Source organism: Hydra vulgaris, chromosome 15, assembly GCF_038396675.1.
Source record: "Hydra vulgaris chromosome 15, alternate assembly HydraT2T_AEP".
NCBI classification, from domain to species: domain Eukaryota; kingdom Metazoa; phylum Cnidaria; class Hydrozoa; order Anthoathecata; family Hydridae; genus Hydra; species Hydra vulgaris.
Window position 1 is genome coordinate 13100389 of NC_088934.1, and position 17439 is coordinate 13117827.

Genomic DNA, 17439 nt, shown 5'->3' on the forward strand with positions numbered 1-17439 from the left:
ATATAAAAGTTGCAGTTTGTTAATAATTAAGCATTTATAAGAATTAAAATTAGACTTATCAGTTGTAAAATAGGATGTTTTTAAAAAAAGCCAAATATATATATATTTTTTTTTTTTTGATGGATTTTTTTAAATTCATATATATATATATATATATATATATATATATATATATATATATATATATATATATATATATATATATATATATATGTATATATATATATATATATATATATATATATATATATATATATATATATATATATATATATAAATTTAATGTATGTTGCTATTTTTTATTTTAGTGTCAGGCTTTACATAGATGATGGCTTGCGCATTGTTCCAAACTATATTCTAAACTTTGAACTTTTTGAAAATTTTGAATCAATAGGTTCTCTTGAAATAAGGAAAAGTATTCCGAAAAGTTGTCATCTTCTTTCTCTCAAAGTTGAATGTGTAATTAGTAAAGATAAGTTGATCACTACATATGTTAATGGTAGTCGTCCTTACTGGAAGTCAGGTTTTCTTTTTATAAAAAGATCATCAGCGCTTCAAGTGTATCCAATTGTTATTACAAATGATGTTTGGAAGAGTTTTAAAAAACCACAAACAAGTTTTAAAAGCTGTTTTAATGACCTTCATCAGGCTTCCTTACCTGGTTCTATGGTTATATTATTTCCTAACTATTCAAACACAAAAAATTTGAATGTCATTGCACAAAGCGTTAAAAAGGTTTGTTATTTTTTCAATTCTGCAAGTAAAAACTATGTTCCTGAATAAGTTATCCAAAATACTTGTTAACAAGTTTTTACAAGAAGTGTAAGGTATAAAAGAATTGATAAAATAAAGTTGATTTAATTGATGTGTTAATTCTCCCTGTTAAAAATTAAATTCAGAAACTTCTAAAAAATTAGATAAGTGTAATACTTATCTAATTTTTGTCTTCATTACTAATATGTATATATATATATATATATATATATATATATATATATATATATATATATATATATATATATATATATATATATATATATATATATATATATATATATATAACATATAACATATAACATATATATATATATATATATATATATATATATATATATATATATGTTATAAAAGGATATATATGTTATAAATAGGATATAATGTTTTTACAAACTCAATGAGCATGTTATATTCTGATGAGCTTTTGTAAATAATTAGAAGAATTCAGTTTCGTTATAATATTTCTAGAAAAAAACTCACACACTGACCCACTAGAAAGCCAAGCCAAAAGCTATTTATCACATAACAAAAATACACCTAGAAATTTTTTACTGGTAATTTTAAGTAAAATGTTTTTGGCTTTGTCTTAAAATAATAAGTTACGTTCAAATAAGTAATAAAGATATATATCATGTAAATAAAGCTATATTGATAAAATTAACAAAACATCCAAATGTTAAAAAAATTATATTGATAAAACAACATTAACTAAAAAGGTTTGTATTTGCTTTAATTGTAATTTGTTAATAAATACTTCAAATACAAAGTTTCTTTTGATATCTTCTAAAACTTTTACTGCTTGCTCGGCAAAGTTGGATCTTTGAGTATTTATAGGCAATATCACACCAAAACTTTTTGAATGTATTGATATCCTTTGGATGATCTTTAATGGCTTCCTCCAATTCTTTACCATTTTCAAAGTTAAACATTTGGTTTGAAAACCAGATATCTGTCCATTTTCAAGCAACAAGTTTAACTGTTATCTTAAGTTGTTGTCTGTATGAAAGGAATTACTATGTGAGTAAGTAGTAAATAAATTGTCCAGGAGTTCCATCTAGATTGGCTAATATTTGGTAAGCTTTTAAAATTAACCTCAGGAAATTTCTTTTCATTCCAAAAGTATTTCACTCCAAAAGTATTTCACTATGTTAATTAGATGCTTCAAAAACTGTATGTCATCTCTCCATTTTAGTTCATTCTCCTTCAATTGTATACCACTATTGTCAAAGTTCAATGTTAAATAGTCATGTTTACTACGTATTGTTTCAACAAAATAATATGGCATTTTAGGTGTATTGGTATTACCTCCAAAAAAGTCATCCAGACATTACTTTAATAATCGATCTAATATATGGTGTTGACAACCAACATAGAAAGGTTTTTGAAAGCCAACAGTTTCAAAATATGTCATTAATCTCTTCATCACGCCACTTGTTTTCCTTGTGTTAACATTTGTAGCGTCTGTCACGACCATTTTTATAGATCCCCATAAATCATATTCATTAAAAAGTTTTTAAAGTCCTTCAAAAATTGTCTCTGACTTTCCATTCTGCAATAAAAAGATTCAAAATTCATGCAGATATTTTTAATGAGAGTAAATTGGAGATTTTAGTTTTATTATTATGAAAATAATTATTATATTATAAGATATAAATATATATTATATGGCCATGATGCTGAGATGCAGGTTTTCACTTTCAATCTATAAGGTGAAAAATTACATGAATATAATTCTTGTTCCGGCCGGAATTTTATCAACAATTTCAGCAAATCGGGATTGTAATTATAGATATAGGTGAAGACTCATTCGAGTAAACGCAGATTAGGGGGAATGGACATTAGATTGGAGGTGGCGTGAAGGTTGTGATTTTTTTAAATATTTTTTAAAAATTTCACAACCTTCTTATATGTTCATTATTTACTAACATTTTTTTATATCCTGTTTATGCTAGAGAACTGAAATAAAAATGATTCTACAGCATATTGTTCACATAATTTTTTTTTTAAACTTTAAGTATATAGTAACAACTATAACAACAACAGACATTTTATTAATTGATTTTCTGCTGTTTTTTTATAAAACAATAGTTGTTACTATATTCTTAAAAGCAGTACTCAAAGTGATACAGGATAAGACGATATGCATTTACTTTAAAAAAGTACAATCTAAGTTCACAAATAGGACAATTATAAGATGATGCAGAATTAATATTTTTCTTAAGGCCGCAATGTGATTTTATAACTTAAAAGAAAATAGAAAATATTTCAAAATTCCTTTGTCAGAATGGTATGCAAATGTTATTTATTCAAAGGGATTCCCAAGGGTTGTTCCACATCAAATCACCCAGTCCATCGAACCACGTGTCTTCTTTTTGTGTTATATTTTGACACATGATTCCTAATTATAAAAATATATTGCATGCAAATTTTCAGTTAAAAATAACTGAAAATTTACATGCATCTAATATCGACCAACCTGGAGGTACCAGTGTTAGAAGTTGAACAATAGTCCTTTTGTCAGAACATAGAATTTTTTTTTTTATCAAACTCATTTCTGTTTTCAGCCTTCTTTTTCATGTTATTTGTTTCATTATGCAGTTTTGAGGGAACATTGACTTGACTATCAATTTTTATAGTAATGTTACTTACCATTTGGTTTATGTGCCTAACTTTTTGCTTTCCTTCTGAGAGTATATATTTCGATGACTGAATAAAATTTCAAAGGAGATATATTAAAATTTTTTAGTTCTTTATTGATCTCCTTTCTTTTTGATTTTAATGATGATATTAGAAAATTCTCATCTGGTTAACCCTGACTTTGCTCATCTCTAAGGTCTTTTTTTCTGGCAATCTTTTGCTTACAACGTTTGCAAAGTTTCTTTCCAGGAGAAATATTCAAACTCAAAATATTCTCATCATGACTTTTGACTCTTTTATCGTAACTATGCTAAGATTTTCTAAAAGTAATTGTATAAAGCTTATGTGCACAATCGTTTAAAACTTTATTTTATGTTTTGGTAAATACAAGTTAAAAAAGTATATATATAATAAAATATTTAAGTTTTACATCTACCTGTGATTTTCTTTTGTATGTTATTGAATGGATTAAAAAAAGCTTTCTGTTATATAGGATACATTTTCAAATATTTTGTAGTATGTCTTTCACATAATATTGTTAAGTTTGATACAGCATAATGGTATAATTATATTTTCTTCATTGCCTAAAGTTTCAATAGCATCTTGTTGGCCTTGGCATGCATCTGGAAAAAAAAAGTTTTTAATATAGAAATAATTCAAACCTTTTTAGAATCCTTTTGTTGTGCAATGTTTTACACTGATGGATATTGTTAATTTCATTTATAGATATATTTATATATATACAATTTATATTCATATATCAAATTGTTAATTTGTTTAACTTTAAATAAAATTTTACCAATGTTGTTCTACAACTGAACTTTTTATAAACTTCTACAAACTATAGTTGTCAAAATTTTAAAAACAAATGCACATCAATATCACACTTAGTCAGTTTTTATATAAAAACAAAACAGGATGTTTTTTGTTTCAGTTGGTAAGATCAAATAATTAAGTTATCATATAATTAAGACTTTCTTAAGTATAACAAAATTGTTATTTTGTTTTTTTCTAAGGAGTCTATAAACCAAATTTAATATTTTACTGAATTCTATTTGGAAGTTTATTTAAATAATTTATTGAAAATTTAATAAATTTTTGAAATTAAAGTTTCAGTTTTTCCTGGTAAGATTATAAACTGGTAAGATTACATAATGGTAAGATTACATAATGGTAAGATTACATAATGGTAAGATTACATAATGAATAAGCAGATGAAAAAATTAACAGGAAAAAAAAAAAAAATTGATGGATGTGTTTTGAGATATTGAGCCCCAAAGTTGGTTTGTAAAAAATAGTTGTTTATTTAACTTTTAAGTATGTTCCTTTAATATTTCAGCATTTTAAGTACATTTATTGAATTCTGCGTCAAAAAATGTTTATTTTCATATTGTTGCCATTTTTATTTTTTATTATTTTAAGGAAAATGTTTTTTCAGAATGTTATGAATGGAAACCAGGTCAAAATTAAAATCTTGTCAACCGCTCAACATTTTTAGCTGAAATTTTGTGTTAATTTTTCTTTTTAACATGTAACAGCCAAAGTAGTTTTTAAAAAATTTGAGGACTCATGGTATAAAACTACCTAAATTTTGTGTGATTTGATGCGGAATTAACCCAAAGTGTCAAAACAAGTTGTGTTCATATTAAAGAATATTTTAAAAAAAATGTTTGGGCTGAATTTTTTTAAATAAAAATAAATAATTAATGCATATCAATTAAACTAAAATTGTTGTTTTAGTCAAAGCTCGCCTTCTCCATTTTTTCTTGGTTCTCGGAGCCTTTTTAAAATATATGCTGCAATCTGCAGGCTTAATTTATTTCATGCGTGTTTAATTCATAACAGTTTCATTATATGACATCATCATAGATTTTTCATTTTTTAAGATATCGTATTATTTTTTCTGCCACAATTAGCAAATCATGTTTATTTGTATAACTTTCCACTAAATTTCAAAAAATGTTTGTAATTAAAAATAAAACAATATGTTTGGTCCAAAGTAGTTTTATGTTTTTTAACTAATATAGTTGCATTATATTATATTGTTAATTATAATTTATTTATTTTAACAAATAGGAATAAATCCATAAAAATAAGCTTTATTTTAAAATATCTATAAAAATATCTATAAATAAATTCCATTGAAGGTGTCAACATTTAAATATTATATAACATTCTTACAGAGACAAATAATATATATTTCGTTATGTTGTGAAAGGACGCTAACTTTTTAATATAAATATCAAGATAAAGATTTATACTTACAATTGTTGAAAAAGGTTGTGCTATTGAAATCTCAAAGCCAAATATATAATTTTAAATTGTATTGAAATTTTTGTGGGGAATTTAGTAAAAAATTATTCAAATAAACATGGTTTGCTAATTATGGCAAAAAAAATACTAAATCTTAGGAAAAAGATCAAAGATTCCTTAATACAAATAGGAATTATTTTTTTGTGAAAATTTTCCCACCCACCCTAAGCTTATAAGTAATTCCCCTCCCCTGATTATTAATTATTACTTGTTATCAACAAAAAAATATATCTCAAAACTAAAAAAAAAAATCAGTAAAAATCGGCCTTAAAAATTTGAAAATAATTATTACAGTCATTGGTAAAAATAAAAACTTTTAGTGTAAACAGGCTTTAAAAATCCTTCAACTAGTAAATCTTGATTTGTTGAAAATGAGTTTTTGGTTTATTTCTCACCAAAGTATAAAACTTATATCATCATATTAAACCTTATAACCTTATTAAACTTATTAATAACCCTATTAAAATTATGATAAGACAGCTGTTAGAAAATGCCAATTTGACAGCAAGCCACGCTAGAATTAAATAGTTTTATGCGTGTTTTGTAAAAGATATCAGTTTGGATTTATAAATTGAAATTTTTTATAAAAAAATAATTACATTATAACATGAAAAAATTCCCCTGCCCCCTTTTATTAAAACCCCCCTATTTTTTAGATCTGGACTAAAATTCCCCCTCCCTCTTATTCTCCTCACCTCCCTCCCCCTCCTAATAATAAGATAAAGCTATTTTCAAACCTTTATTAAAACATTGATGGAGCTTTCTATTAAACTTTCAAGGTAAAAATACAAAAAATTTGTTAAGAAGCTAATATAAAGTATCCATTAAAAAAACAAGAACAAAAAAAATCATAGAACATATTAAAATATAATTTCTTATCTTCATGGAGAGACTGTGCAAAATAAAGTTTTTAAAATGGTCAAAAATCACAGAAAAATTACAATCACAATTATTTGCTAGTTTAGCACAATACAAAAAATAACTGTTTTTATAGCCATCTTTTATAGCCCTCTTTTATAGGATGAAAGAGCATGAATTACAAGGCAGTTATTTTCATGAGAAAAAGATATTGCTTTATACTGTTTTTTTTTTATACTGTTTTGTAATTTTTATTTTTCAATCTTATTTCTTTTATATTATTTATATTCATTTTTGTTTTATTGACTGCGGCGTGTGCATATATAAACTGAAATAGATAGAACATGCATAGAGTGCCGCTACATAAAGTCAGGTTTTGGTAAGGGCAGCCATTTTTTTTATTAAAAAAGTTCTGGTCTTGTTTTTTTTTATGTTAACAAAATGTAGTAAAACTTTTGTCCAACCTCAATAGGTTGTATATATATGTATACAGTGCATGTGGTGAATAAAATTGCCCAGGATGACATTTCGCGCTCGTAATACTGAAACACGTTATCAACAAGCGCGATTATGCGCGCTCATCATCATGTCTTCGAGAGCAATATTCAGAGTTGGGAATTGGTTGCCATGGGGCCATTCATAAATTACATATATAAGTATGGGGAGGGGGTCACTCAAAAGCGTACCAGTGCATATAAGGGGAAGTTGGACGATTTTTTGTTTGATTTTTTTTCATGTGAAGTCTGGAAAATCAGACGAAAAAGCTTTGGCTTTTTAGTTAATGCATTTGTCTATTTATCAGAAAAAATATGTTAATGCAGCTTTAATATTAGATAAAAACAATGAAATCTTGCCATTTACTAAAAGTTGACAACGTAACATGACATAACATAATTATTTCCTATCGGAGTTGAATTAACATGCTTAATTGCAGACATTCAGAAACGTTTTTAAACGTTTGCGGACAACAGAAACATTTAAGAATATTTATTTTATTTACAAAAGATGTGTGAAAAATTAAAAACAATAATGCAAGAGAATCTTATGTTTTTACAAAATCTTGTGGACTTTTGATTTTTTTAAATTCAATCAAGTTTTAATTTTTTAATTTAACTTTTCCGCTCTCATTGGGGCGAAACATTTTGAAAATAGTAAACATTCCATTCTATCTATTAGCCGTAATGACTTTATAACATTACATTTTTTGTTATATTTTTTATTTTGTTGAAAATGAAGACGTTATATTTTTTTTTGTTGTTGTTTGTGAGCATGCTTTCAAAAGTTTCAATTCAAAGTTATATAGCTAATATATTTGTTGAATTTTAATATAAACTGTACGAGTTGGCAAATGGTTCGACTTAATGGTACGATTAAGCGGATAATATGATAAAGTTCAACTGGAATTAAAAAAAAAACATGTCGAATTTAGCTTTTAAATAAAATAAACAAATCATTTTTAATTTGAACTTGTCGCATAAATTAAAATTAAAATACACCACTCTTAAATTATGCATGACAGACATTACAAATATAACTTCTTTATTTAACATTATGCAAACTCTGCTGTTTAAACATATTTTGGCTTCAGCAAAAAAGTTTTACTAAAAATATTTTCTTTAAAATCAACTTATAACTTTCTCTCTTACAAGTTCTTCAGGCGAGCGTAGTTTTTTACTCTTGTAATGAAACTAGAGAACGCTATTTGTTGCTTCCGGAAGGTCATTTACGGGCATGTTTCACGTGCGCAGAGCGATCACTCCCGCTTCATCACAAGGCCTATATTTATATATATATATATATATATATATACTACTGTGATCAAAAAGTAAGGTGAATTTCTTTATAAAATGAAAAATCTTTATTTATTCTTCCAAATCTGTATCGTCCCCCTCAAAATAACCCCCCCCCCCCCCCGGCCCCAAAGCACTTTTGCCAACGTTTTTTCCAGTCTTCGAAGCATGCCGAAAAGTCCTCGGTAGGGATAGCCTTCAATGCGCGTGCCGATTCACGTTGGATCTCTTCAATCGACTCAAAATGATTTCCCCGGAGTGGTCTCTTGAGCTTTGGGAACAGCCAGAAGTCACACGGTGCTAAGTCGGGTGAATATGGTGGTTGTGGAGCAACATGGGTAGAGTTTTTGGCAAAAAACTCACGAAGAACCAGTGCTGTGTGCGAAGGCGCATTATCGTGGTGCAAAATCCAAGAGTTATTGGCCCATAATTCCGGTCTCTTTTTGCGAATAGCTTCACGCAAACGTCGCATAACGCTTAAATAATATTCCTTGTTGACAGTTTGGCCAGTTGGAAGGAATTCGTAGTGCACGACAACACAATAATCAAAGAAAACAGTTAACATGAGCTTGATTTTTGAGCGACTTTGACGTGGTTGCTTCGGTCTTGGCTTTTTCACGGTATTCACTCGATTGGTCGGTTGTTTCAGGGTCGTATGCGTAGACCCAATTCTCATCGCCAGTAATAATTTGTTTGTAGACGTCTTGATAGTCAGAATGCATTGCTTCACATGTTTTAACGCGACGCTCTTTTTCAAAGAAATTGAGAAATTTCGGCATCAAACGTGATTTGAGTCTTCTGAGGCCCAAATGATCCTTCAAAATCGCTTGCACCGACCCAAATGATATTCCAACCATGTCAACAAGGTCTCGAATGGTTAAGCGACGATTTGCAAGCACCAATTCTTTGATTTTGTTGATGTGGCGATCATCAATCGAAGTCGATGGTCGTCCGGAGCGTTCCAAGTCATCAACACGTTCTTGGCCTTCTTTGAAGTCTTTGTACCACTTGTAAACATTTTTTTGAGACATAGTCTCTTCACCGAAGGCCTTTTGCAACATTCGATACGTTTCAGCAGCAGAAATATCATTCCGCAAACAAAATTTAATAGCACTTCTTTGCTCAACAAAATTAGACATCGTGAAAATCGCCGAATGCACTTTTGGTACTTCAGAAACAAGCGTAAACAAAAAAATAATAATTATGAGTTTGACATGTAATTTGGCGCAAATGTTAATGACATTCCTACCAACTTAAAAATAAAAAAGATTGGACGATTCGAATAAGGCGGGAAGTTTAAATTAAAAATTCACCTTACTTTTTGATCACAGTAGTATATATATATATATATATATATATATATATATATATATATATATATATATATATATATATATATATATATATATATATATATATATAAGGGTTGAATTATATGATTTGTGAAATCTGGAAAAAAATCTCGTCTTTAAAAATTTAGTTAATGGGAAACTGTGTACTTTGTTTTTATGAAGCAAATTAGCTTAAATTTGTTAGCAAATAAATTATAAAAACAAAACAAAGCAATAAACTTACAACTACAAATGTAATACCACTCTAGTCACTAACAACACTCTAGTCACTAAGTGCATTATAAAAGTAATAACACTATAATAAATTTATTACTTTTATAACGCATATATAACTTTTATAATTTATTTTCTTAAACAACATAAGTAATCCCAAATTTTAATTGAAGTAGAAAAGCATCTAAAAAAAAATAGTGGATATTCAAATAATACTAAAAACTTCAATAACTTAAACAAATGTGTGCTTTATAAGAAATGTTATGCATTTCTAAAATGTTACTAATGGTTTGTAAAAATGCACATTAATTTTAAAATCAACCAATACAATTTTTTAATTAGTTGATTTTAAAATTTATGCGTATTTTTACAGACCATTAGTAACATTTTTTTAAATGATTAACTTTTTACCTAATAGTTTAAGTTTCAAAAGTTTTTAATATTATTTGAATATCCACTCTATTTTTTCTAGATGCTTTTCTACTCCAATTAAAATATAGAGTTTTTGAACAAAGAATAAATCACAAAAGTTATAAGTTATTATAGTGTACTTTTATAATGCAGTTAGTGACTAAAGTGCTATTACTTTTGAAGTCGTAAGTTTATTGTATTGCTTTGTTTTTTACAACTTTTTCGCTAACTAATTTAAGTTAATTTACCTCTTAAAAAACAAAGTGTATGGTTTTGCATAAACTAAAGTTTTGACAATCAGATATTTTTTCAGATATTGCAAATCACGATCGCTTAATTCAAACCTTGATATATATATATATATATATATATATATAAATATATATATATATACATATACATATGCATATATATATAAATATATATATATATATATATACATATACATATGCATATATATATAAATATATATATATATATATATATATATATATATATATATATATATATATATATATATATATATATATATATATATATATATATATATATATATATATGAATATACTTATATATATATATATATATATATATATATATATATATATATATATATATATATATAAATAAATAAATTATGTCAGTCTACAAAAAGAATGCTTGATGTTCTTAAAGAATAGAGCAATAATAAATTAGTAAAAACAGTTATCTAACTTTTATCTTCAACATCATGTTTCTCCATCAGTGGGTTCATCAGGAAGAATGGCTAAACATCAAAAGTTCAAATTATAGAAAAATTATTTCACAGGAAGTTGGGAATTGTTATAATGAATTATGTAATAACTGTAGTGTTTTGCAACCAGGTTACATCAACTACATTAGACAATTAAAAAATCATGAAAAGAATTCTTTAGAATTCTATTCGTGATTTTTTAATTTTAGACTGATAATTTTAATAAGGATAATTTTGGACTGGTCATTTGTTTTTATAATTTTTTAAAAGAAACTTATTTTCATGTCTGCATTCAGAAATTCAGATTTTTAACTGGTAGCATTTTATGTTAAAGTCATTGTAGCAGCTTTTGTTTGAAAATGATTAAATTTGCTTTCCCAAAGTGTAACAATATCAGGCCTTGTTACGAGATTTCGTTGCATAGCGAAAACTCGTAACGCATTTCTAAGTAACTCAACTCAGCAAATATATTTTGCATCGTTAGAAGTTATATTGCGTCACTCGCGTCTTTTCAAGTACCGCATTGTAATTAAAGTTATTTTATTAACGCGTTAAAAATTATACAAACAGTTTGTTTTTTTCTCACTATAACAAAAGTTACAAATAAAATCTAAGTTCTTATTTAAAAAATCATTTTATTATTTTTTTCAAATATGAACTAAATTTTATTTTGAAAAAATTATTTTTTTCATAAAACGTAAAATAATATTTGTTTATTTTATTTATAATTTTACAGTTGGTTTTTGGTTATTTTATTAACTGTTAATAAATTTTTTCTTATTTAATTTGTGAACTCATTTTAATAATGTTTTTAAGCAAGAAAGAGTGTTTTTTTGTTGTTTATCAGTTACCGATAACATATTCATGATCATAATTTATTTTCATAAATTAAACGAGCGTTATTAAAACTTTACGTTATTGAATTAACAATAAACAAAATATCTTATTAAATAAAACATTTACATCAAAATAAATCATGCATTTTTTAAACTATTATAACTAAAAATAAATTTTATATTTAAAAGGAATTTATATATTTAATTCCTTAAGATAAAACTTAAAACGCTTAATTTTTTTTAACTAATTTTTAGCAACAAAAAAAAAATTATGAAACAAACTGTTTCTTTAACAAAAAATCTATTAGTTTACAATTGCGGTTAAATGCTTTTACTTACGACTTTATTTCTTCTGAATAAACGTCTTGTTAACGACAATCAAAAAATAATTTAAATATTCTAGAAGATATAAAGTTTTGCGTAGCGCAAAACTGCTGAACGCGTAGGCAAATCACCTTTTCGCAAGCAAAATGCAAGCTGCGTAACGCTTCTTAACAAGGCCTGCAATGTATTTAAAAGGAGTTGATATATTTGTTATTTTAACCATGTTTTTAATATTTGTTAGATTATAAAATGTATACCTAAAAAATGTTGATGGTTGGTTAAAGCTATTGTTATACACCTTTTTGTGTATACTTTGTGCTATCATAACTGGTTCTACCAGAATGGTTTGCAGATATAAAAAAAAATTGGGATCTAGAGCTTACAAAGACTATAGCAATCAAAACTTAAAGCAAGCCTGTATTATTATTGAACATGGAGCTATGAGTCAACAATTTGCTGAAGAACAATTTAGAATCAGCCATTCGAGCATTAAGAGAGCTCTTCGAAGACGACGCCTTACTATCACAAAGAAACATGCAGGGCATCCAGCTGTCTTCATGTCTGTAGAAGAACAGTCATTTTGTGATCACTTGAGTAAAGTTTCAACTTTGTTCAAGTGATCACAAAATAACTGACCTCATTTGATCTTCGAATTATTGTAAAATCCTACTTAGATTGAATAGGAAGTGATGTTCAATGTTTCAATGAAAATCTATTTAAAAAATTATTAAAGACATCATTAGCTATCTGAGAGATTTGCCGGAAACCTCAAAAGGGTCAGAGCTGTACTACACTACAGGGCTTTTACACTATGGGTTCAAATAGCCCCACAACAGGGGCTACTTGAACCCAACCTTAACCCCCCAAAAAGGGGGGGCCAAAGTCAACCCAAATATTTTTTTCTCTACAATCATCATTACTAATTCATAATCTGTGAATTAGCAACAACAAGTTTTTTTTACATCGACATAAATATGAGAGACAACCACAAACATCAAACATTTATTAAATTTGGGACTAAATAGCCCCGTATGACGGTAACTTTAATTTAAATAAACTTAAAGATTTTTTTCAAATTTAAATATATATTTTTTAAATCTAAGTTAAATTATACATTTTTTTTATCGAATAAAATTATATATTTCGAAATTAGTTTTAAATTTATCATATATTTTTTATCAGAATTAAATTATATTAATTATATGAACTTTGCTTCAAGCTTAAAGTATTAGCGTTTTCTAAACAAAAAACTCAATCATTACAATAAAATAAAAAAATAAAAAAAAAAAAATTTTAATTTTATTTGAGTTTTTTTCATAAGTAAATAGCACTTATATCTAACATAATTTTCATTCAAACTTTTGTAACAAATATTTTTACATAATCGTCATTCAATAGTTAATGTATTTTTTTTTTAAATTAATTACTTTTTTTATCTTACTGCTTATAGAATAATTTAAAAGTTAAAAAATGATAACAAGTCGCCTAATCAAAATTGTTACTGCTTAAAATTGCTGAAGGTGTAGGTAAATCGCTCTGCGCATAACGCTTTAAATCAAGGCCTGTATATATATATATATATATATATATATATATATATATATATATATATATATATATATATATATATATATATATATATATATGTATATGTATATATATATATATGTATATGTATATATGTATAGACATATATATATATGTATAGACATATATATATATGTATAGACATATATATATATATATATATATATATATATATATATATATATATATATATATGCATATATACATATATATTTTCTTGATAAATCAAATTAATAAACTATTATTTGATAAATTGTTTAAAATAATAATAAGTCTTCTTTATATATATTTTAAAAAGTAACATTTTCAAATTTAGGATTGTGCTGAATCTGGCTTCTTGATTGTGGGAAGTTACTGCCTTGGAAAATCAAGCCATAAAATTCCTGGTTTGGTTTTGTCAGGATCAAAGTTAAGATATTTTTCGGTAATTCACTCTACAAAAAACTATGATGCATTAGATAAGGAGTTTCATGAAATAAAGCTAAAGGTATCAAATGCAAACTCAACATGGAATGATTTTATGATGTTAATATTTTCATGTGTTGGAAGGCAAGTAGAGGCAGCAATCGAAGTTGAACTTATAAACAATTCTTTTCCTGGCATTCAAATTTATGGGTGCTTAGGCCAGGGTGAGATTTACATAGATGGTTCTAGAAATCCTAGCGAGTGGAAAGGGCGACATGCTTATACCTCTGTATTCTGTTTACTTTCACTTGAATAAAGTTATTAAGATTACTTTTTAACCACCCACCCTCCTCCTTCTTCAAAATACCCTCTATCAAAGCATCTTCTCAATTAAAAATCTCTTTTATCTTTACATAAAAATCTTATATTATCAAAATAGTTTCACAAAACCAAAGTTAAAAATTAAAGTTTTTAAATTAGTACTCTAGTATTAACATATAGTAAACATTATTTCTCTTTCAAGTTAAATATGTAGTCCTTAACGGATCCACATTAATATGTTTAAATAGTTTTTTATAGAGATATTTATATATTTAATAACAATAATTAATAATGACCCTGCCGCCAGAAAAAGTTGCAGAATTAAAAAAAGTCATACAAAGTCATTTAAATCAGCTGGATATTCATGGTCAAATGAGAAATGTACTCTCTGAATCACTTCGACAAAGTCATGCTGACGGTACTCATGACCAGGAAAAAAACTTAATTCAAATTTTAAAAAGTAATGGAGTTGTTGATGATATAATGAAAACACTGAAGTTTAGTCCAAATGAACCAAAAAAGGAAAAAGATAAACAATGGCTTCCAGATGAACATAAAAGATGTAAAGTTATATTATAAATTAATTTTTAATCGTTTTATTGATTTTCATCCTAATTTGGCATTTATTTAGTGGGAAAAAAAAATTAAGTGTATTTTTAGGGGCATTTCATGTCAGTTCAGCAGGAAAAACAAGAAAATGTCACCCTATGTTATAGATTTTGAAAATTTTCATTTATATTTAATATATATAAATTAGGAAAACTTTAAAGTTCAAGTTTCCAATTCTTACAGTTCTTAAGATATTCAGGTTTTAATTTTACTTATTTATACTAGCATTTGCAGCAAAATTTTATACTAACATTCTTTGCAGCAAAATATTTTGTCATTAAATAGCAGTCTTCGATAAACAGGATGTGCTATCAACTTGAAATTTAATACATAGGCAGTCTTCCTCCTGGCTGATTCAAAAAACAATTAAATTTTTAGAACACCATGATCACACGTAAATATTAAAAGTATGTGGTTTAGGGCATTTTGACTGTCAAAATAGTGATGTCACCTTAATTTTTTGTCATTTTTACAACAAAATATAGATATTAAAATCTTTTGATTAGCAATTAGTAAAAAATTAAATGTCAAAATCTTATATAAGCCGCAAAAGGGCCAAAAATCTATTATCAAAACCTATTATCACAATTAACACACTGGCAATTACCGGCTTCCAAAGGAAAATTTAATAAAATTGATGAAGCAGCAGCGAACATAATTACTAAGGCAGCAATAAGTAAAACTAATGCTTATGATATCATTCATAAGACTTAAGTTTTGTTTGTACCATCTTAAATATCACTAACCTCACCAATATTTAAAAAATTTATGATCAATACACACTTTTGAATAAATTAAAGGAAAAAGTTTAACTAGGTACAGATATTAAGGTTCCAAAATTGTAACGAATCACTACAATGCCTTCGAAAAAATTTGAATCATGGTAAATATTTTACTAATTTTGTTATGCTTGTAAAAAATACCATTTTGTGGAACATAGCTTTTAAAAATACTAGATTTTTTGTCCCTTTTACCTTTTCTTCATACGTCTTGACTTAAAAAAAATAAGAAAATCATCCTGGTCATTTGTCTTTAATAGATCAAAAAAAATTTATTTATTTTAATGAGGATGGGGGAAGAGTTTTGAAAGTTTTCTTAATTCTTTCACACCCAACTTCTTCTAACTTTTAGCTCATCCCCACCAGGGGTGTCCAAAAAAATAAAATTTTCAAAACGCGGATACACAAGAAGCCAAATTTGGGGCAAATATTAAAAAAATACAATTACAAAAAAAAATTCCAGAAATGTTGACATTTACCTTGTGCTCAAGCAAAATATTCCGAAAACGCCCCAAATTTTTCTAATGTGATCATAATGGTTTTAAGTTTTTTTTTTAGATTGTTGTTTATCCTAGTCTCTTCATAATTATTGTTTATATAAAAACACTTTCACAAAAAAATACTTTAGCGCAAACCCACAAAAAAAAAAAAATTTTTTTTTTTGAAATCTTTTTTCTATTTAAAACAACACTTATGAAAAAAACCAGGATACACAACAATCTAAATAAAAAATTTGGACCGTTACGATCACATTAAAAAGAAAAAATTGTGAATTTTTTTTTTTGTAATTGCATTTTTTTAATATTTGCCCCAAATTTGGCTTCTTGTGTATTCGCTTTTGAAAATTTTATTTTTTTGAACACCTCTAATCCCCAATCCAAAAATATATTATTAATAAATAAATTGATTATTGATCTAAAAAGTAACTTTTTGCATTATAAAAGCATTATATGATGATCACTCTTTTGAAAATCAAATCTGGGCTTGATAGCTGCTCCTCATAAATCCACTATTTTAATACGTTGTACTAAATATATGTATTTAGTACATCATATTAAAATAATGGACAAAATGTTATTATTTTGAACATATTAGTTTGCAATTTAGTTTACAGTTTAAAAATTACCGCAATGAAAATTTACAGTTTAAAAGTTAATGACATTAAAAATGTCAATAAATGTCAGTTTTATGATTTTTTAATAGCATTTCTTAATATGTTTTAAAAAAAAAGTAAACTATATAATAAAATGCCGCATTAAATGTTTATTTTTATATTTTGGTATTGGTATTAGGGATCTTCCATTAAGTACGTACATAGGTATTGGAGAAGGGATTTACCCAAAAAATGTATGAATGCGTACAAGGGAGGAGGGGGCTATTGAAGACAGCAAATATGTATATGGTTTGACTATTTCTCATTCTTTATCTCTATTGAAACTTGGTTTCCTTTTTTTTTTAACAAAGCATTGAATTTCAGGGGTTTAAAAAATCAAT

At 26.2% G+C, this 17439-nt stretch overlaps 2 protein-coding genes across 4 annotated transcripts in view; one reads left to right on the plus strand and one right to left on the minus strand.

Annotated features, from left to right (window-relative positions):
* Positions 1-17439, plus strand: part of LOC136071985 (centrosomal protein of 76 kDa-like) — a 72897-nt gene that overhangs the window by 12027 nt on the left and 43431 nt on the right. For all 3 annotated transcript variants that reach the window (XM_065818948.1, XM_065818949.1, XM_065818950.1), the window contains exons 2-3: positions 309-735; positions 14148-15119. In XM_065818948.1, coding sequence (XP_065675020.1) covers positions 14849-15119 — 271 coding nt within the window. In that variant the 5' untranslated portion in view covers positions 309-735; positions 14148-14848. The remainder of the gene's footprint in view (positions 1-308; positions 736-14147; positions 15120-17439) is intronic.
* On the minus strand, positions 8921-9514 carry LOC136091768 (protein GVQW3-like). Its single transcript, XM_065819480.1, has one exon. The coding sequence runs from the start codon at positions 9512-9514 to the stop codon at positions 8921-8923; it is 594 nt and encodes a 197-aa protein (XP_065675552.1).